The sequence below is a fragment of the Dermacentor silvarum genome, chromosome 3 (assembly GCF_013339745.2).
Source record: "Dermacentor silvarum isolate Dsil-2018 chromosome 3, BIME_Dsil_1.4, whole genome shotgun sequence".
Classification (NCBI taxonomy): Eukaryota; Metazoa; Arthropoda; class Arachnida; order Ixodida; family Ixodidae; genus Dermacentor; species Dermacentor silvarum.
Genome location: NC_051156.1, coordinates 23,392,179 through 23,414,432, shown reverse-complemented (window position 1 = coordinate 23,414,432; position 22,254 = coordinate 23,392,179). Strand labels below are relative to the sequence as shown.

At 46.4% G+C, this 22,254-nt stretch overlaps 1 protein-coding gene across 3 annotated transcripts in view; it reads right to left on the bottom strand.

Annotated features, from left to right (window-relative positions):
• LOC119445378 (general transcription factor 3C polypeptide 3) overlaps nucleotides 1–22,254 on the bottom strand; it is a 501,836-nt gene that overhangs the window by 362,711 nt on the left and 116,871 nt on the right. For 2 of the 3 annotated variants that reach the window (XM_037709688.2, XM_049664502.1), the window contains exons 5-6: nucleotides 6,110–6,162; nucleotides 1,029–1,331 (exon numbers count right to left, since the gene is read on the bottom strand). In XM_037709688.2, the coding sequence (XP_037565616.1) occupies nucleotides 1,029–1,331; nucleotides 6,110–6,162 (356 nt within the window). Of the gene's footprint in view, nucleotides 1–1,028; nucleotides 1,332–6,108; nucleotides 6,163–22,254 lie in introns of all 3 variants that reach the window. The other variant, XM_049664501.1, reaches the window with a different exon arrangement.

Sequence of the window (22,254 nt, the reverse complement as noted above, 5' to 3'; positions counted from 1 at the left end):
ACGTACGAGCAACGAAGTGTGATTCGTTTTCTATGGAGCGATGGACGAACACCTATCGAAATCCACAGGAAAATACAGCCCACCGTATGGGAAAAAGCTTCTTGCTTCGAGAAGTGTGGTGTTGCGAATTCGCAAAAGGCCGTGCATGACAATGAGCGTTCGGGGAGGCCACGTGTTCGCTGGCTGACGATAGGGGCCATCGCAAGTTTAGTGCTGCGATGGGAGAAATTTCTTAAGGTACGAAGAATTTGTAATTATACCTGAATGTACCTTATTTTGGCCAATAAAAAATAGGGGCGAAGACTTTCTCATTTGCCTTCGTACGTTGACTGCATGGGGTACATGGTGGAGCCACGAAGACGACCGAATTATCGGGCAATGTCGGGCACGGGGGCACCGCTTGGGAGCAGTTTCGGCGCAATAATGCGTTTTGGAGCAGTATGGCGCAGGCAAAGCGGATTGGCACAGCATGGCGCAAATGGCGCAGCACTTCCACCTCTGTCTTTTTCACTGGTAAAGCTAAAATTACAATTATGGTTTTGTTGCAGTCTCTGGTCCTGCTAGAATGCAATGATACCAAATTTGGGCAGAATGTAAAGTTATAGCACATTTACACTCTCAAAATCTATGAGTGAGGCAAAAACTGATTGCATATTTGCTTTTAGCACGCAAAGATACGTTATGGGTGAATGTTGCAGCTAGAAATATAGAGGAAAAAAATTATAGACCAGTGTCTGATTAAACTTTGATTTCTTTGTGATTAACTATCGGTATATTGTTCTGATTTGTTCCCCATGCTTTGCTCCGCATGCTATGTATGTGAAGCTTGCTCAAAAAATTCTTGAGTGTTAAGTAAGACCTTTGTCCTGTCATTTCTCTCTCTTTTCTCTTTTGAGAGATTCCAAAAACGAACAAACAAACATGCCTATCCATCTTGCTGGAGCAAAAATGTTGCGGATGTTGTTCATACTTGGGTGGCCTCTGCCAGTACTCTGTGGTAGAATGTGAGAGACAATGGAGGCACCTGCCTGGACGTAGCATGCGATGGCCTGGTGCACGTCTCCCTGCTCGAGCGAGAGCTCACCCAGCCGGCTCCACTCGTCAGCGTCCTGAGGGCTCAGGTAGGCTCCGATGAGTGAGAACTGCAACGCCCGCTGCGGCTCCCCCAGCGCTTCGTAGATCATGCCCAGTGTCTGGAAGGGCTCGGCCGCCCGCGGGGCCAGACGCACCACCTCCATGCACATCTTGACGGCATCGTGGTAGCTGCCCCGGGCAAAGCACAGGTTGGCCTGACCCACCAGGCCCTGCAGGTCTCGTGGAAGGCGGCTCCCCTGCACGCACCACGTTCCCTTAGCCAGGTTCACTCGACCCTGGCGGCAATGACCGATTCATTTGGCAGTATTTGCCCCGATTCTAACACGATCGAATGTGCACCCACTTTTTATGGGTTCAAGGACATAAAAATGACAGAGCTCTTAAACAAAGTACAAACGAATCCTATCTTTTAGCAACAACGTAGCACACCTCTGATGCTGGCAATAAGAAAGGGACTAAACCAGCAAACTTTACCTTCACAGAATGCAAACTTATTCATGTCTGTCGTCATCCCTATCAGACAGCACTTTATTGCTGTCCGTGAAGAACCACAACTTGTCGTCCTCCATACAGTCCATAGTCTGTTTGATATTATGCATTTATGAAACGGCTCTGCAACAATCACAAATGGAATGATGGCTCACGCCTGGGTCATTTCATCCTGTGACGTGTACAACTCTCCAGAATGCCAGGAACACATGACGCAAACACGTGACACAAGCTTAGCATGTATAACGTATTTTTCGAATGCACTTTCATAATCAGCCGTCATCGTCCCGCTATGCGAGTCAGCCGTAGTCCACGATCGGCATCTGGTAATGGCAATCGTGATGACACTGCCTATGGTGGATCTGACGATAGGCTGCTGAAAGCACGACAAATGCAGTTTTACTTTTGTATCAGATTGGCCCAAGCAACTTCGGGACAAATTTTCTTGGAAAGAAAGGCACGTATTAGAATGCGGTAAATATTGTAATAATTTTTGCTTTAAAATATTCCGAAGTCGGGCTGAAAATAGGTGTTTTCGAAAGGAGACGAGGTGTGTTCAACGCACCCTAAGCGCCACCAAAACGGATGCTGCCCTTATTGGAGTCACCGCTGCATTCACCAGTGGGGCCGGCACCATGCATGATGGCCAGCCATTATCCGGCAAAGGCTCACTTCAGGATTGAAATCATAGGGAAAGTGGGGATTGGATTAACCGGAGTCGCATTAACGTAAGTGTACTGTATTACTTACTGTTTTGAGTGTTGTACTTTGCACTGTTCCTTTTGTTGCACCCCATCGTACCTAAGATGCATCGATTGCAGAATGCCTTTCATTGCGTTTTGAACACTGTCCCAGCGACCTTATCCAGCTGGTCATTTGAATAAGGGGACATGATATATTTCATTCCGACTGACTTGGTGGTTATTGTTTCCACATTTTCCCTCGATATCTTGTCTTTCTATTTCATTTACAGGCACATTAAAACTGGCTGGCTGTGTTCTGTCATCATGAGTCATCAAATACATTCTGCTACATGGTGCGGTGTGCATTCACTCACATTCAATGGTCAATCTAAACAACAAGAGCAGCCACTGAAAATGTTACCAGATGATCACAGACTTAAATGTAACTGCATGTTTGAAAGAATGCACCTTTTCCAGTGATGGAACAGCCCTCTGGCACAGGCGAAAGCTGATATGCCACAGAGACAAGCACTTTTGGCACAGTGCCCAACGTAAACCTCTATACCTCGTCACCTTTAACTGGCAATATCAATAAACGTAGTGGGGGGCTGGTTAATTCAGGATAACCAAGCTAGTTTCATTATTTTTAATACAATGGCTCAGAGTGTGTGCATATCATGGTACTATAAAGCCATTTCTACTTGCACTGGGCGCTGAGCAAACAAAAAAAAGAAAATGTTAGGACTGACGATGAGCCTGCACTCCTCTTTCCACACTTTATTCCCACAAGTCACTCTGTCCACACTGCACCGCACTCCCACCTGTCCAGTAACTACTGTTTCATGTTAAAGTTAGACGTGCAAACACGAAGAGGACAACACAAACGCCATCCAATTCTCTCTTTTTGTGTCTGTGTCTGCATGCGTAATTTTTTCCGACGTGAATCCCCATCAACTAACTTAACTTTCTGTCTACCTCTCCAGTCCAGATGGATGGATGGATGGTTTGAATGTCCCTTTTCAAACGGGCTGGTGGGTTGTGCCACCAAGCTCTTGTTCTTATTTTGCCTAATGTCCTACCTATCTTTCTGAGAAACACACACACACATACATGCACACACACTAAGAATTTCCAGCATCAAACGTTCTGAAGCACTACTGGGAACTTTCTTTTTGTATGCCTCCGTTGTTCGTGGTCTCCCTACTTTTCTGCCACCAATCTTCCAATCCCATTTTACCAATCTCTACTGCAGACAGGTTTACTTTCCCCCTGCCATCCCTGAACCCTAGGGCATTGAGGCCAGAGGTGCCGAAACCGATGGCTGGGTAGATATCTTCACCCAGCTGTCGTGTGTCAAACAATCCTTTGTGCAACACTTGTGCATCTCTCGGCGGTCCCCTGAACTACTTTGAGGTCCACTAGCACTGCTTCTTCCTGCTCACAAAAACTAAGGCAAGTCAACACGACTGCACCCAAGCATGTATGTGACTAAATTACAGTAAGAGCGAAAACATCCACAGGTACTTCCAACGTACACAATGACACCTGCATAACTGTGCCATGAAACATGAGAAATCTGATTAAATTACAATTTGCACGATCAGAATCTGCTCTCCCGATCATGCATGAAAGGTCTTGAATAACAAGCAAATTATGTACAGTCGAACCCGGATATAACGAATTATTGTGTATAACAAAGAGCAGTAAAATCCCCTTGAAAATTTTTGCATAAAGTTTGTATTTTATATATCGAATGATCTATATATCGAACTTTTTCGTGATCAACTTCAGACTCGCTATATCCAGGTTCGACTGTATCACCAATTGAGCATGTGTATTACAAGACAGAGAGTGGCGCCGTAGACAACTACGCTAAAAAACAAAGTGCAGGTGGACCCAATTCCAACCTTTTTGTTCTTTTTGAGCTAGCTTAAATAGTACCACACTAGCACAAGGAGTACCGAACTGCATAAACAACAAGAATACACTGGAATGTCTGCCGGAGAGAAATGCAACAAAGTCGGCTACAGACCAAACTTATTTATAACGAACTTGATAGTTCCTCGAAAAGTGGTCATTACATCAGTAGTTCTTTACATATGGACTCTCCCTTAAGACACTCAAAAATTAACCGCACTGAAGCTGGCATCAGCAGTTACAATTCGGCAGCACTTTGGTGCGAAAACCAGATTTTCAGTGTCCCGGTGAGTTACCACACCTAGCTGCAAACTTCCATTAGAAACGACCATCTAAAGAACAAAATGCAGTGTTGTGTAGCTCTTTCAAATCGGCGCCCGGTTCCGATCACCTGTCATTTCGAAACTGCAAGCACAGCCGCCATTTTTTATTCAAGAGTTTGTGATATATTTTACTAACAGCAGGACATATGACTATTCTGTACACGAGAGCGAAGCGTTCTAGTTGGCCGGAAGCGTAAACTTGAGAAACTAATGTGGCATGCTGCCATTCTGCGAAGGTCTTGGCATTACGACTGCATGTCAGCCACACTAGAGCCATTAAATTACGTTATCTACGTCGCTTCAGCGACGTAGAAAAAAAATTTTTTTAATGCAATGTTCGAAAGATAACACATCACCGTGAACCATTATCAGTAACCAGCAACGCGTAAACGAAGCACCGCCGAACCGTGACCTCCTGATAACGGCGTAGAAACTGCCGACCCTTTGCAACATTGTGTGGAGGCAGTGTGTGATGCAGCGTTCTCGCTGCCGACTCGGGCCATGTCGACAGGAACGCTTGAAAGAAATATATAGATGGTCGGTCCAAATCGTTGAAACAGGCATAATGCATATGTTGCCGCACGGACAATTGTGCCAAAAAAGAGATTGACGTCATTGTGGCATCCGATATTGCACCAGCACTCACGCCGGCGCATGCCATGTGCCATGCTGTATGCGTGGCATGCCCGCCTTGAAAACACGTCACAACACATGAGCTTCATTGCGGCTTCCGAAATGCTGTAAATGCCATATGCCTACTCCCTGGCCTTGAAAGCTCACGACCTTCTTCGTAGCTTCTAGATTCCCGCGCAGTGGTCACTCGCTCATCTCGAAGGCCGTATCGTCGTTGCAATTGGACTGGAGCAGCGCGCGCCCTGTTTGGTTGCACTTCCGTGCTTTGGCACTTCGCATGTGCCCTCTTTTTAAAATGACCAGGTTCGAAGCATTCGTTGTAGCAGTACAGCGATCTAAAAAACGTTTGTTTATATGGAAGCAGTTTCCATAGGGAGGGTCAGAAAATCGTAAATGAACTAAGATGTGGTCGTTATAATCGATATCTCGTTATAGCTGGGATTGTTATAAGTGGGTTCGACTGTACATCCATGGCTACGGCTGCTCCGTTAACTTCCGCAATGACAATGGCATGCTTTTGCTTCGTTTTACCCCTAAGGCAGCATCTACGTTTGTTCTTATGCTTCATTTGGCACAGGCTCAATACAACTTCCTGCCAAAATGCGTCCTGGGGCCAAAGCTGTCCAATCAGTGCGTTTTGGGAATCAAGCACTGCCTGGCATCACCCTGGAAGCCCCCCGAGTTGCCAAGAAATAGCTCCCACGTTGTCAGACAGCGCCTGTCCTGCCTATGTCGTCTTTTGCTCTCTGTATCACAAGTTCCTGCTCATCCAGCAGTTCGCCATCCCTGTACAGTTCAGCTCAAGGTTGCCTCGAACCCAAGACAACTGGCACTGGCAATACAGGTGGGACTGATCTATTAACAAAGAGTGCTTCCTAGTGACATCAAAAAATTTCCTATGCCTCCATCATAATGTGGGAGATTGCGTTCTGGACTCAGTAATGTAGTAAAAGTGGTGAGAGGACATACCCTGCCTTTCCGATGGCTTGGCCTAAGGAAGGCGTCGTCAAGTTCTTCATCAGCTGCACAAACCATCAAGGTCAGAGTCAACTATGGTTTGTGGATGCCACCTATGAGCACATACAAATTTGTTTCTCAGTATCCCTACAAAAAAAAAGTGAAAGGGCTTCACAGGGCCTTTTCGGACACTGTGGAGAACAAAAAGCAAGAACAGTGCAGTAGTAATACCAAGCTGTAAGAAAAACAATATTCAATCAGGGCTCGTACAGGTTTCCAAGGCAAAAATTCAAGGATATTCCAGGATCTGCCACAGGTTTTTCAAGTACTCAAAGCGGCATCCAAAGTAGAATTTCTCTACTCTAACATTTCCAAAAATGACAAGTTTTATTGCACTTACAATAAATAAATGTGTATCACAATTATAATAAAAATGTCCAGCCTTGATAACTTCTCAAGATCACAACACAAAATGAACACTTACAACAGCGGCTGAGATTTCTCTAGTATAGTATAAGGTTTCTCTAGTATACCACAAGTATTCAAAATATTCAGCATAGGGTTATTGCACTAAAATAAAAAGAAATAAACGTATATCCCAATGATTTTCATAATGTCCAGCCTTGATCACCTTGCAAGCTCACAACAATACCCAAAAAAAAGTTCACAAAACACAATGAACGCTCCCAACAGCTACTCTGACTTCTCCAGTATTAACTGGGCAAGTTTGCCGAACATTTCCAAACCATTCAGTGTACTCTTGCTACACATCCATTACATTATAACAAATAGATGTACATTGAAATTTTGTAAAACATGTCTTATCTTGATCATTTCTCGAGTCCGCAATATTAAAAGTTAACACAACGAACACTCACAACAGCTGCTTAGGCTTCTGCAGTATTAGCTTAGTTGGTTCATCAAACATTTTTCAAAACATTCAGCATACCATATTTTCTGGTGTATTAGATGCGTTTTTTGCTGAATTTTTCATTGGTGCGTCTTATATAGAAGGATGCGACCTATGTACGTCTTTAACAGCGAAGCTGTTTAAGCCAGCCGTAATTTGTGGTTCGTATCAAGAAACTATAAATAAATAAAACAAACTTTCTTGCCGAGGCGGGATTCGTAACCGCTAGGCTATACAGCCTTTTTTTTTCTAGGCTATACAGCCACGCTTGCAGAGCATGCATTTATGTGAGCCATATAATTCGTTCGAGCGTCGTCGTCTTCGTCCACAGCTTGCACGTTCGCACGCTCGTGCTCTGCGAGGTGAAGAGGTGTTGCGCGCTATGAGAGAGAGAGAAAGACGAATTCATGGAGCGGGTCTGCTGGAACGCGTTGTCGGCATAGCAACGCTGTGTCAGTGTTACAAGTTGTGCTTTGCAACGCGCAGTGACAGCCGTAAGTCCAAGATGCGCAAAAGAAAATTATCATCATCATGAGTAGTAGGATGAAAAGTTTGCACGCACTTCCGCAAAATACTGGGCTACGATCGCCCAGCTTGGCTGTTTCAAGCGTTGCGCGGCTGAGTACAAGGTTAAGCATTTTTTTTTTTTCGCAAAAGCTACCATCAAAATCGGATCCGATGTTATGGCCACCCGAAGTGCGCTAGTTGACTTAATTGCTACGGGTTCTGTGTGCGCTATCGAGGTGCCGGGTTCTCGTGATGAAGTTCTCGAGCGCCGTGCGAGAGGATGGAGCAGCAACGCAAGCGGCAGTAGGCCGACACCCCTCCCCCCCCCCCCTGCCTCCCGGGCTGCCTTCCCGCTTCCCTCCCTTGTGCGCGATTCGGCTCACCGTCACACGCTTTCACTCACGGGGACGATGTTATCGCCCTTGGACTTTGTACGGAACATCGCGACAACCATGACGGCAGAAATGCGCCTGGAGCGGAAATATATGGCACCCGTACGCTTGCGCGTGACCCGCGTTCACGGAGCAAAACGTTGCTGTACCTTTTTTAAATCGCTTGCTGAAAGAACAGGTGCGTCTTATGCACGACTTAGATAGCGTTTTTTTTTTCGTTTTTTTTTTTTCGGAAAAACTGCCGTTTTGAGGGGGGTGCATCTTATACAAAGGTGCGACCGGAAAATATGGTAATGGTACTGCACTTATCTTATGATAAATAATATTATAACAAACCTCCACCCAAAAGCACTGAGCATCAGTGGTAAAGTTGCTCTCCACTAAAGCTCTCTTTAGCTTCACTAGCTTCAGTTCGCGCGCAAGAGCGAAAGTGGGACAAGGAGACCGACGGTCGAGGAGTGAAATGAACGATAGGGTGAGGAAAGCAGCGTAAACACTGCCAGCCGAGCAAGCACCGAAGCGCGGCACGGGTCTCTCGCTTCGTTCGCGGTTTGACGAGGTAAGGCCTTTTATTTTTTCCGTGCAGTTCTGCAAAACGGAACCATGTGTGCTCGTGGCAGCGTATTGTTTCTGAAATAGGGAGTTTGTCCGATCGACAGCGTTCTACCACAGAAAGGAGGTCGCAATGTCGATATCAGAGTGCATTGCTCCCGAAATTCAAGGATTTTCAAGGAAGGAAAAAAATTCCAGGACTTTCAAGGGCCTTGAAAGCACACTTTTCAATTGCAAGGGTTTTCAAGGATTTCAAGGATGTCAATGTAGCTGCATGTAGGTGCATATTTATTTATTTATTACCCTAAGGGCCAAAGGCACTAAAGAGGGGAGTGGGTTACAGCAAACAAAGAAACAAACAAATCAAAGCAGTTAGCTAGAATTTCCAAATACAGGGGCTTCTGATTATACAGTTTAGCTAGGGTTTACGTCAGGAGAAACTGGTAGCAAACTAAGATAGTAAAGTGGTAAATACAAATGCACTTAGGTTAAAAATATATAGTAAACAAAAGGCTTCATTTACACAATGTTATCTAAAGCTGCTTGAAGCCTTTGGTTATCGTGAATGAATACGACTTCAGCAGGAAGGTGGTTCCATTCTGTGGATGACTGAAGAAAAAGTGTTAGTGAGACATGATTTGAGCCCAACCTTAAAATGGTGGTTAATTCAAGGCGATACGTATTGTGGCTGAAAAATGAGCTAATGGTGGAGTGTGGAATGATGGTATAGCTTGTGAAAAAGAACTAAACATGTGCTTTTACGACGAGAAGCAAGGATAAAACGAACTAAATTATTTTTAATGAGTTCTAATGAATTATTTTTTGTCAATGGCAGTATCCCAAACAAAGCATGCATATTCTAGTTTCATACAAGGGTAGTATAAAGAAGCATTTTTAGGGATGAAGGGGTGGATGAAAAGTTATGGCGTAGGTAGCCAAGCAAGCGGTTAACATTTCTAATTACGTATTTGGTATGGGCATTGCAAGATAAGTTAGCAGAGATATGCACACCTAGGTATTTAAAAGAGTTAACTAATTCCAAGGGAACATTATATAGGTAATATGTATGCATGCTGTAAGTTATTCGAATACGCACATCACTTTACATTTGCCAACGTTTGGTTCCAATAACCAATGTTTGCACCAGTTAGCTACAATAATTAGATCAGACTGAAGGTGGTTAGGATCCTCTGCACGATAGATAACACAATCATCAGCAAATAAGTGAATGTTAGATATGCGATAAAGGAAGGTCGTTAATATAAATGAGAAACAAAACAATGGTTCTTTTTTTATCTTGTTTTGGTGCAGTACTTCTGAAATTGTTATTTTTTATTTTCCCACAATCATTGCATTGTAATTAATCCTTGTTATTTTTCTTTTGCTACTCATGTTCTCTTGCATTTTCTTGTTTCTGTACTTCTGCCCCTCCTGCATGGAGGCCCCTATAAGGCCTGCAGTATTTTCGAAATAAATAAAATAAAAGTGGCCTGAGCACTGAACCTTGTGGTACACTGGAAGTTACGTTTAGAAGTGGTGAATTATGGTCATTTGTGGTTGCAAATTGAGTGCAATTAGATAGGAGACATTCAATCCACTTCAGCATGTCAGTGTCAGAGTCAAGGTTCAGCTGACTTAGTTTATAAAGTAAAAGTTTATGACAGACCTTATCAAATGTGTTAGTGAAGTCTAAAAAAATGCAATCTGCAAATGATGAACAATCGAGAATACGATACAATTTATGCGTAAAAATTGCAAGCCAAGTTTCACATGAAAATATTTTCCAAGTCCATGCTGAGCTTGTGTAAAAAATCCATGGGATTCAAGGAAGTAACAAGATGCTTGAAAATTAAATATTCCAAGCAATTTACAGCAAGTACTTGAGAGTGAGATGGGGCAATAATTAGCTGTTATATTCTTGTTACCCAACTTATGCAGCTGAACCACCTTCCCGATTTTCCATTGGGTAGGTTGAGTGCTGTATCCAGTGGTTGCTGAAAGGGTTTTGTTAGAATAACAGAACTAATGGCATTGGTACATTTTAGAAATGTTTAGTTGATAGAGATGTAACCAGGTGATGTGTGTTGTTTCAGGGAATCAACTAGTATCGCAACGCCAGCCATGTCAAAGATCACAGGAGGCACAACTACATAACCGTACTGGCGAGTGGGAGGTGGCAGTGATTGCAGGTGATGGAGAAATTCTGCACAAATGTGTCATTAAGGGCGACAGCGCACTTCGTTAGGTATATGGATGCTCAATGTGTCTTCCAGTGTTCATCACGTAGATAGAAACTTTGATTTAGTGATCTTTAGTGCTATTAGGTACGTGTCGAATGCAGACACATAAGCAGACCAGCCTGTGTCAGTTGGCGAGTGTTTTGCATAGCAGTATAGGCATTTTTAGCGGTTAGATGGGTGATTCAGATCGGCACTTTACCAAGGAACATCATAATTGGAAGTAATGATGCGAGATGGAATGAACGTTTCAGTTAGTTTCTGAACTTTAGTGACAGACACGTCCCAATTGTGCTGAAGCAAACGATTGTCATAATTTGGTAGGAAAGTGTTGAGAAATGCGGTTATTTTGCAATTTATGCCGGTAAAGTTAGCTTTTTTGTAAATACAGTTGAACCCACTTATAACGATACCGGTTTTAACAATATATCAGTTATAACAATGAGAAGCTGCTGCACCGTCAACTTTTGTATGTTTTCTATGGTGAAATAACCCACTTACTACAATGCCCCCATGCCGCATTATCGCTTATAATGATGAAGTCTGACTACTGGGTGTCCGTGCCGAAAAGGAATGGGATGCGAACTCCTCGAAAATAAAAAATTAATAAATAAAAAGTCGAGCCGTTGCACACGCTGCGCGCTGTTTTATATCCTTCTCCACATCGCCAGCCGTGCGCGCCTCTCGCCCATCACCCTTTCACCCCTCGAAACACGGATGGGCTGCGCCCATAGCTCCACGCCGCACCACCCTCCAAAACAAGGAAGGACCGCGCCAACTGCGTTGATAGCCCTCGGCTGGTGGAGCCATACAATAATAAACCAACTTTAGAGAAGGGAAACTGTACCTTCCACAGTGATACAAAAATAAGAAGCGGCAGCCCATGGAACTTACGTAGGCGTAAGACAGATGGTGCTGCTCAAACAGGAAGCGGAAACGAAGTTGTTATTTTTTTAGAGCAAAATTCAATATGGCCGCTTTTTATCGGTAGCGTACGCTGGTAGACACCATGCTCGCCTGGCTGTCGTTGCGGCACGCCTTGGCTGCCGCGTAGTTTTTGCGTTCCAATTGCCAGGAGACCAAAGGGCCTCTACTGACGCCCGTGAAAAATGATAGGTTAGTGTCATGGATAGTACTACCAGCAACAGCGTGTATCAATAGAAGATGTCTGCTCGGCCCCTGTAGCTGTAGGGTCTGTCTTGGGACCGCTATTTTTCTTGGTATTTATAAATGACATTGTTAATCAAGAATCCGTCAAAATTAAGCTATTTGCAGATGACTGCTTAATTTACCACGAGATTGATAACCCTCATGACCAGGTCCTACTACATGTAGCTCTTAATCGCATAGAAAAATGGTGCGAGACCTGGCAAATGAAAATTAACCCAGAAAAAACAGTTCTCATGAGAATCACTAGGAAGCACTTACCGTTACAATTTAACTACTTTTTAAAAGGAAGCTCATTATCTGATGTAAAAAAAAAGTATAAGTATTTAGGCATCGTATTTACCTCGGATCTTCGGTGGAACGACCACATTTCTTATATCAAGAATAAAGCAGTAAGCAAACTTGGGTACTTAAGACGAGCATTGCGACAGGCGCCACAGGATATTAAACTGATGACATATAAAACGTTTATCCGACCAATCATAGAATATGCGTCAATAGTGCGGGACCCGTACACGGAAGAAAATATTGTCCAGTTAGAAAGTATTCAAAGAAAATCGGTTAGATTTGTTTACAGTACCTACAGCTGGTGCGCATCTGCTAGTGCCTTGGTGAAAAAAGCTGAACTGGATTCGTTGCAGTCCCGGCGCCGGTTACACTATCTGTATCTTCCTTATCACAATAAAATAGGAATAAAAAAGGACGATTTTATCCAACCTGTCACCAAACGAACCACACGCTCTCACCACTCTAAAAAACTGCGAGACTTTCATTGTCGAACTGATATCTTTAAAAACTTGTTCTTTCCGCGATCGGTACGAGAATGAAACATGCTTCCAGCCAACATTGTGGAATGCTCGTCTTCAGCTGCTTTCGTTACAGAACTGAAGGCCCATCTGTCGACAAATTAACTAGTCAGAAGACAGTAGTTCTTTTGTTTTCTTTTTTTTGCCTAGAAGATTTTTTTTGTTGCCTTGTATGCGTATGTTTTTACTCTGTATGTTTCCCGATGTGACATAAACATTGTATTTGTACACGAAGCCAGTCTAGCTATACTTTTATATTTTTATGCGCAAGCGACGTTATGCAAAATATTGCCGCAGAGATCTCTCCGCGCGAAGTATCCTTCCAGGCGTCTCATCGCACCGCCGTTGGAAGAGCGCCAGCAACGCCTTGCGCGTGGCGCGAACGCGGCTCTCGTGCACGGGAACGCGGCTGCGCGTGTGCTCAATTTTCGGACGTGGTTGACTGTGGAACGCGCTCCTGTTAACTCTGCTTGTCAATTGTGTGAATGTGTTTTAGTGTTAAGTCTCTGGGCACAAGTTCGCCCACAATAAACCAGTTTGTTTAGTGTGCTTCATTGAAGAGTGCTACATATCTGGTGGAGGTGCGGGGTATGATTTCGAGCCCCACACACCGAAGAGAGCTTAGTCCTGATCCTCGGCGATTGGAACCCTTGGAACTGACACCAGTGCACCAACGGACCAGCCGTCGTCTTCGAGGGGATTCGCCAGAATTCGGACCTCTTCTCTTCGCGGCAAGGGAGCCAACTGACCGCGCTACCATGACCAGCGAAGTCACTACACCGGCACAGCTCATAGTGAGTCAACCTATCACACCACAGGCCTTCCACGACGACTCGTTCGAAGACGCCGAGGACTGGTTGGACCATTTTGAGAGAGTGGCAAGGTCTAACGAATGGAGTGAAGAACGCAAGCTGCGCCATGTGTATTTTGCTTTAGAAGACTCGGCGCGAACGTGGTTCGAAAACCACGAGGCTTCTCTGTCGTCTTGGGAAGAGTTTCGGCAGCAGCTGCTGGCTACGTATGGTAGCAACGATCGCAGGGAGAAGGCAGAAACTGCTCTTCAGGCACGGAATCAGCGCACGAATGAAAGCGTAGCCATGTACATAGAGGACATGTCCCGCCTTTTCAAGCGCGCTGACCCCAACATGAGTGAAGACAAAAAGGTGCGCCATCTCATGCATGGGGTGAAGCAAGAGCTTTTCGCGGGTCTCGTTCGCAATCCGCCACGCACCGTTGCCGAGTTTCGATCGGAAGCAACGACGATTGAAATGACGCTTCAGCAGCGAGCCCGGCAATACAACCGCGACTTAAGCTGCGCGTCCGCAAATGTCTTTTCTGCGTGTACTGACAACAATCTACACACACTGCGGGAACTCGTCAGGTCTGTAGTCAGGGAAGAGCTACGCAAGATGCAGCCTCACGAAGTTCCACCGGAACCGTCTATCGTCGACATCGTCAGAAGCGAAGTGAGACAAGCCATACGGGAACCACAATCTGAGCCAGCACCAGCACGACCGACGCCAACGTACTCCGAGATGCTCAGGCGACCCGCCGTTCACAGTGCACCAATCATTGAAAGTGCACCGATCGTTCACAGTGCGTCCATCGTTCACAGTGCACCCATCGCGAGGCCAAGTAACTACGTGCCGATAGCGCACAATGCGCCCCCGTATGGCTGAGACAAGGCCCAGGAAAAGTGACGTGTGGCGTGACGCCAACCGTAGGCCCCTGTGTTTTCACTGCGGAGAGGCTGGTCATCTGTACCGATTTTGCCCGTACCGGCAAGCCGGTCTTAGAGGATTTTCTATGAATGCACCATGCCCCCGAAACGGCGAAAGACCATCTGACATCGAGGAGTACTTATGTACGCGGCAGAGTTCTAGCGCACCTCGCCATCATGAATCTCGGTCGCCATACCCTATGCGTTACCGATCACCAAGCCCGCGTGCCTCTTCAAGTACGACTAGGCATCGTTCACCTAGCCCGAAGCCGGAAAACTGAAGCGAGCGACCTGTGGAGGCGGGGCCGCTAACAATCGGACATGCGAAGATCCTCCATCGCGGTACCAGGGTGACATCGACGACTGGTTCCAGGAAAAGAAGTGCAGCAATGAGAAAATAGCTTCGGACTTGCCTTTGCTGATTGATGAGTACGAGCTGAATGCGTTAATTGATACCGGGGCGGATTATTCGGTGATAAGTTATGAACTAGCGAAGAAGCTAAAAAAGGTTTTGATGCAGTGGGGTGGACCCCAGATACGTACAGCTGGTGGGCACCTCATTACACCCCTGGGAAGATGCACAGCGAGAATTGGAATTCGAGGTTTTGCTTACGTCGCTGACTTTGTTGTATTACCGGAATGTTCGAAGGATGTAATACTCGGGATGGACTTTCTTCTAGCAAACGGTGCCATAATCAACCTGCAGAATTCTAGTGTGTCCTTTTCTACGAAGCAGGCTATAGATATGCACAAGTCAGAGGAGCCAGAGCACGTTGCCTTGCGGATTACTGACGATGACGTAACCGTGCCACCACGATGCAGCATGCTGGTTCGCGTAAGAAGTGAAGCATTCGACGACTCGGAAGGTATAGCGGATGCCAACATCGAGCTACTGTTGAAGAAAAGTATTTGTATAGCACGGGGAATTGTTCAGCTAAGCGATGGGTGTGCTGATGTATTGCTGACGAATTTCGGAAATGAATTTCAACATGTCGCAAAGAACACAGCCATCGCCTTTCTACACAGCGTTACTGCAGTCACAGATGTATTTAGCTTAGCATCTACGCCGCCTGCTGCACAAACCACGCATGACGCCATAATGTCAGTTGCAATCAACCCAAGTCTGTCGCCAACCCAGAAAGAATTGATGGAAGAGCTGATAAATGACTTCGCAGAATGTTTCTCCACTTCGTCAAAGGTACGGCGCACACCGATTGTTAAACACCGTATAACAACAGACGAACAAACCAGACCAGTGTACCAACACCCGTACCGAGTATCACCGGTTGAACGAGAGATCATAAAGAGTCAGGTGCAAGAGATGCTTAAGGACGATGTCATTCAGCCATCGAACAGCCCGTGGGCGTCACCCGTAGTTCTTGTGAGAAAAAAAGACAATACACTGAGATTCTGTGTTGATTACAGGAAATTGAACAGCGTGACCAAACGTGATGTGTATCCCTTGCCACGCATTGATGACACCTTGGATCGGCTACGACATGCAAAATTTTTCTCTTCATTAGACCTCAAGAGCGGGTATTGGCAAATTGAAGTGGACGAAAGAGACCGCGAAAAGACTGCTTTCGTTACCCCAGACGGCCTGTACGAGTTCAAAGCACTTCCATTCGGCCTCTGTTGTGCGCCGGCGACATTCCAGCGCATGATGGACAGTGTCCTCTCGGGTCTCAAATGGCAGTCGTGCTTAGTTTACCTAGATGACGTGGTAGTATTTTCTGCAACGTTCGACCAGCATATGCAGAGGCTACGTTTAGTGCTCCAAGCTATCCGCTCCGCAGGCCTGACCATTAAACCTGAAAAATGTCAGTTTGGATTCCAAGAACTTCGTTTTCTAGGTCACGTAATCAGCGCACAAGGTGTTGGCCCAGATCCCGACAAGACTGTTGCCGTTGCGCGATTTCCGAAGCCGACAGACAAGAAGGCAATCCGGCGATTTTTGGGACTATGCGCTTATTACAGGCGATTTGTAGAAAACTTCTCCAAAATTGCCGAACCTCTCACGAGACTTACTAAACAAGACGCACCCTTCATGTGGCATGCAGAACAAGAGGTTGCCTTCAATGAATTAAAGGAACGATTACAAGCCCCACCGATCCTGGCCCACTTCGACGAGACGGCGGACACAGAAGTCCATACCGACGCAAGCAATCTTGGTCTCGGCGCCGTTCTAGTTCAATGGCAAAACGGGGAAGAGAAAGTCATAGCGTATGCTAGCCGCACCCTCTCGAAAGCTGAAACAAACTACTCTGCGACAGAAAAGGAATGTTTGGCTGTCATATGGGCTATCAGCAAGTTCCGACCATACCTCTACGGCAGGCCGTTCCGTGCAGTCAGCGATCATCATTCCCTTTGCTGGCTGGCAAGCCTAAAAGACCCATCCGGACGACTTGCGAGGTGGAGTCTCAGGCTCCAAGAATTCGACATTACGGTTGTATACAGGTCTGGGAAAAAACATCACGACGCTGACTGCTTGTCCCGCTCACCAGTGGACTCTACTCCTTCCGAAGAAGAAGATTTCCCATTCCTTACTGTGATAACAGCTTCGGAAATCGCTGAGCATCAGCGGGCCGACACAGAACTCCTACCGCTGATCAAGCACCTCGAAGGACACGACATTCAAGTTCCGCGTATGTTTATGCGAGGTTTATCGTCATTTTGCCTCAGAGATAATGCGCTCTACCAGAGGAACTTTGAACACAATCAGGAAAAATTCTTACTCGTCGTGCCATCAGCCATGCGACAGGAAATTTTGGAAGCTTGCCATGACGAACCATCGTCGGGTCACTTAGGTGTCAGCCGGACGTTCGCCAGAATTCGACTCAGATACTTCTGGCCTAAGTTATTAGCGTCGGTGCAGCATTACGTGAAGACATGCCGAGAATGTCAAAGGCGCAAAACACCACCCGTCAAACCGGCCGGTTTTCTCCAACCCATAGACCCACCGAAGACTCCATTTCAGCAAGTTGGAATGGATCTGCTTGGACCGTTCCCAATGTCATCTACAGGGAAGAGATGGATCGTAGTAGCGACAGACTATTTAACATGATATGCTGAAACTGGCTGCCTTGAACGAGGAACGGCAGTTGAAGTTGCGAAGTTCTTCGTTTATAACATAGTCCTGCGACATGGTGCACCAATGGTCGTGATTACGGATCGAGGAGCAGCCTTCACAGCAGAGTTGATGCAGTGCTTGATGAAGATGACGCACACCAGTCACAGGAAAAGCACTGCATACCATCCCCAAACAAACGGCCGAACCCTGGCCGACATGCTGTCCATGTATGTCGATCTCGAACATAAGACATGGGACGCAATTTTGCCCTACGCTACTTTCGCCTATAATACGGCTGTTCAAGAAACAACTCAGGTCACTCCATTTCAACTGGTCTATGGCCGCATAGTCACAACCACACTGGATGCTATGTTACCAGTAGATGCTGACGACACTAACAACCCATACGACGTGGACGACTTCCTACAACGAGCTGAAGAAGCCCGGCAGTTGGCACGGTTCCGTATACGCCAGCAACAACGTAGGGACGCCAGCTACTACAACCTGCGTCACAGAGAAGTACAGTACCAGCCAGGCGATAAAGTGTGGGTATGGACACCAGTGCGTCGTCGCGGCCTATCCGAAAAACTCCTTCGCCGATACTTCGGTCCTTACGAAGTTATTCGCCGAGTAGGTGACCTGAACTACGAAGTCATTCCTCATGGACAAAAGCTATCAAAGCGCCACAACCTTGCAGAGGTCGTACATGTAGTCCGCATGAAGCCGTACTTCGACAGGCAATGAAAACACTTCTGCATATGAAATTTCTTTCGCGCGCATCGGGGCGATGCGTTTTCGGAGGGGGAGTAATGCCGCAGAGATCTCTCCGCGCGAAGTATCCTTCCAGGCGTCTCATCGCACCGCCGTTGGAAGAGCGCCAGCAACGCCTTGCGCGTGGCGCGAACGCGGCTCTCGTGCACGGGAACGCGGCTGCGCGTGTGCTCAATTTTCGGACGTGGTTGACTGTGGAACGCGCTCCTGTTAACTCTGCTTGTCAATTGTGTGAATGTGTTTTAGTGTTAAGTCTCTGGGCACAAGTTCGCCCACAATAAACCAGTTTGTTTAGTGTGCTTCATTGAAGAGTGCTACAATATGTATTGTCTGTATTATGTTTTGGTGCTTTTTTGTAACCCACTCCTGCTCACAGCCTTTCCAGGCTAGCAGTATTCTTGAAATAAATAAATAAATTTGTGAAATCCGAATTAACGAGGTTTTACTATAGCAGTGCCATTCTTGAACGCCGACAGCCGCGAGTTGTTACACGCGATCAGAGCATGCAGGAAGCAGTATTAAACAGTTAAATGAGTCAGCAGGAGGATAGAGGAAGGTGGTGGGGAGGGACCTCCCCGCCATTATAGTTTTCTCACAACAGCTCTGCCCCATCCCCCGATTTTCATTTTTTTCATGCAACTCGGTTATAAAAATTATCGGCTATAACACTGAAATTTTCGTGGCACTTAAATATTTTTATAAGTGGGTTCGACTGTATGTATAGTTTTCCCGAGTTAATTTGCTTTGGGGGGTTGAAATGCTAATAGGTGACCACTAAAACGAACAATCGCAAAGAATTGTGGGGCCCACCATCTGCTGGCAGCTTCCGGTTCGATGGACGACGCAGCGACATCGGCGACATGCCCGGCGCACGTGCTTTTCTGCGCAGTTTCAACTGTCAGTCGTCCGAGGCTTTCAGTCCGCTTTGTCGATTGCTGGTCGTGCAATTCATGCAGCTGATCTAGGTTTGTGTTCACTCTAGGCGCGACAATGACAAGCCAAGAATATGCTTGTACTCATAAACGAACTTTGATTTTCGTTTGGGCAGTCTTTTTTGTTTCTGACAGGTTTAGCTCTACGATATTTGCCGCTGCTTGGACGCATTGTCACTGACTGCTCTGCCTGCGGGTCAGTCAAACAGATGAAAAAGTTATCTTTATCCGATAATTTATCAAGCGTATAGAAGCATTACTTTAGAAAATCGGGTGCTGAAGCTATGGCTACAGCGGTCTGGTAAATGCTGCTCTGTGATCGTCGCTGCAACTGATATCGTCGGTAACGGCGCAGCTAGCATAATTAGAAAATGAAGTGCTGAAAATGTTTCAAAACTTTGCGTGTTGTCAACGGCATTTTTCGGTCGAAACTCGAGGTTCATTTGAAGTGGTACGTAGTTAGAAGTTTCCGCTTTTTGTCAACTAGTTGGGGCAATGGCCGTATCGCCAACATATTACGGCTGGCTTCCGGCGACACGTCGTTGGGCCCGCCGATTCGCTATGTCCGACGTTCGGTCCACGGTTGGCCTGGATCGGTGGTCAGGACGGTGGGGTGACCGAGGCGCCTGGATCGCCCGGTCAACTCAGCAAGCCTGCGGATCGTAGCTGCAGGAAATCCAAAAAGCGGCGCCGTCAGTCTGTAGCTGCGGCTTCCGGTGGGGTGTTCGCTCAGCTCGCGGGTCGTGGCCGCGGCAGCTGAAGAACAGCTTCCATTGGGTTGCCGCCGTCTCCCCGAACCACCCTTCCTGTTCAGCCTCCAGCTCCTTCTGCCCCTCGTCATCCCAGAGCGTAGCTGGGCTGCTCTCCTCGGCTACGTGTCCCTTCTCCCATTGGCCACGTAGCTGCGCATGCACTTTTGCGCTTCTAATTTTGCTTTCATGTTGTATTGCTTTTATTCAGACGCTCTTATTTTCTAACTTCTTTTTCCTTTACTTCTGCCACCGACTCCTCGTGTCGTCTTGTTCTCTTCTTAACTTCTGCTTTTTCTTCTTTATTTCTTCCCTTATTGGCTCATGACAGTATGGGAAGGAGGGAGGGGGGGGGGCGACACTGTGCTGCGGCACCAAATGCGTATCTTGCAACCGGGCGCAAGGGGAACTGGCGACGCAATCTCCCACGCGAAAGGAGCAAAGCGGGAAGGCAGCGCGGGAGGGAGGGAGCGGGGGGGGGGGGGGGGGGGGCGGCTTCTACTCTGCCAACAAATGCGTTCACGCCTGTGCCGGCTGTCGGTGTTGTTGTGCGCACCATATCTTGAAAGCGATCACCACAAGGCTCTGACCTTTGTATGCGCTGAGATTACGCCGCTCAGTTTCAGTTGAAGCAATAGACCGCACGAACCTTCGCTCGCTGCGGCGGCCGCGTTTTCCAATGCCCGCGTTTTGACAGTGGTTGTCTCCGGTCATCGAGTCTATTCATGTTTGCTTGTGCGCGTTGACACCACGCTTTTTAATCCAGTTAGTAAGCGAATGTGTCAAGTTTATGCAGCCGATATAACTACTATCCCTACTCCTTATAGCTCTCTACTAATTTGCTATCGCAATTGATGCTACGCCTTTTGGGCGAAACTGATACATTTAAAAAAAATTATTACAGGCCACGACGAGAATGTGGCGTGAATGTTCGACGCGTGGGTATGCGGGGTGCGGTTTGACCAAAGACTGCTGTGAGGGCCAGTGCAGTGATTATCTTGTGCTGCGACTCGAATTGGTGATGATGCTTGCGAACAATCCCTTCGTAACAGACGTCGACGGTGTTCCCAGATACGGCCAATTGATCACAGTGCCGCTCCGTGCAGTTTGCTAATAATAATTTCCAGGAGCAGACCAAGACGAGATATGGCCGTGCGGATTGCCTGCAGTACGCACTGGAACATCTGACGCCCTTGCACCACTGACGGTGCTACGCCGGCCTTGCAGCCGCACGAACCGCTAGCCGGCGGCCGGCAGGCGACCGCCCCCTCCAGCGCAGCCGCCACCTGGGGTGCGGTACTCAGAGCCAACTTCGAGCCCCGATAACGATCCCGCCTAGCAAGCCCGCCTCGCAAGCAGTGCATGGGCGACTTCAATGCAAAAGTGGGGAAAAAGCAAGTTGCTGAGCAAGCAATTCGCAACTACGGCATCGATTCTAGGAATGCAAGAGGAGAAATATTAGTAGAATTCACGGAAAGGAATAGGCTCCGAATAATGAATACCTTCTTCAGGAAGCGCAGCAACAGGAAGTGGACATGGAAAAGCCCGAATGGAGAAACAAGGAATGAAATAGATTTCATACTCTCTGCCAATCCAAGCATAGTGCAGGATGTAGAAGTGTTAGGTAAGGTAAACTGCAGTGACCATAGGTTAGTAAGGTCCAGGATTTCTCTCAATTTGAAGAGAGAAAGAGTAAAATTAGTCAAGAGGAAACAGGCCAACCTAGAGGCAGTAAGGGTAAAAGCAGACCAATTCAGGCTGGTGCTCGCAAACAAATAATGCAGCTTTAGAACAGGAAGATAAAGACAACAAAGAGGTAACAAATGAAACCGTAACTAGGTTGATCTCAGATGCAGCAATTGAAGTAGGAGGTAAAGCACCAAGGCAACCAGTAGGAAAGCTCTCCCAAGAAACAAAGGACCTAATAAGGAAACGACAAAACATTGAAAACGTCCAACTCAATAGATCAGATAGAATTCTCTTAACTGTCAAAACTGATCAACAAGAAGAAAGTAAGGGATTTTTGAAATTATAACTTGGGAAAGATTGAGGAAGCCGTAAAATATGGACGCAGCATTAAATCAGTAAGAAGAAAGATTGGCATTGGACAAGGGAAGATGTATGCACTGAAAGATAAGCATGGTAATATCATCAGCAATTTCGATGACATAGTAAAAGCAGCAGAATTCTGTACTGACCTGTACAGTGCCAAAAACAGTCAAGCTAATTTCATTCGAAATAGTTATGAACCGGATCCAGAGGCTCATTCTATAACTAGCGATGCAGTTAGAAGGGCCTTGAAAGACATGACCCAGGGGAAAAACTGCAGGAGAAGATGGAAAAA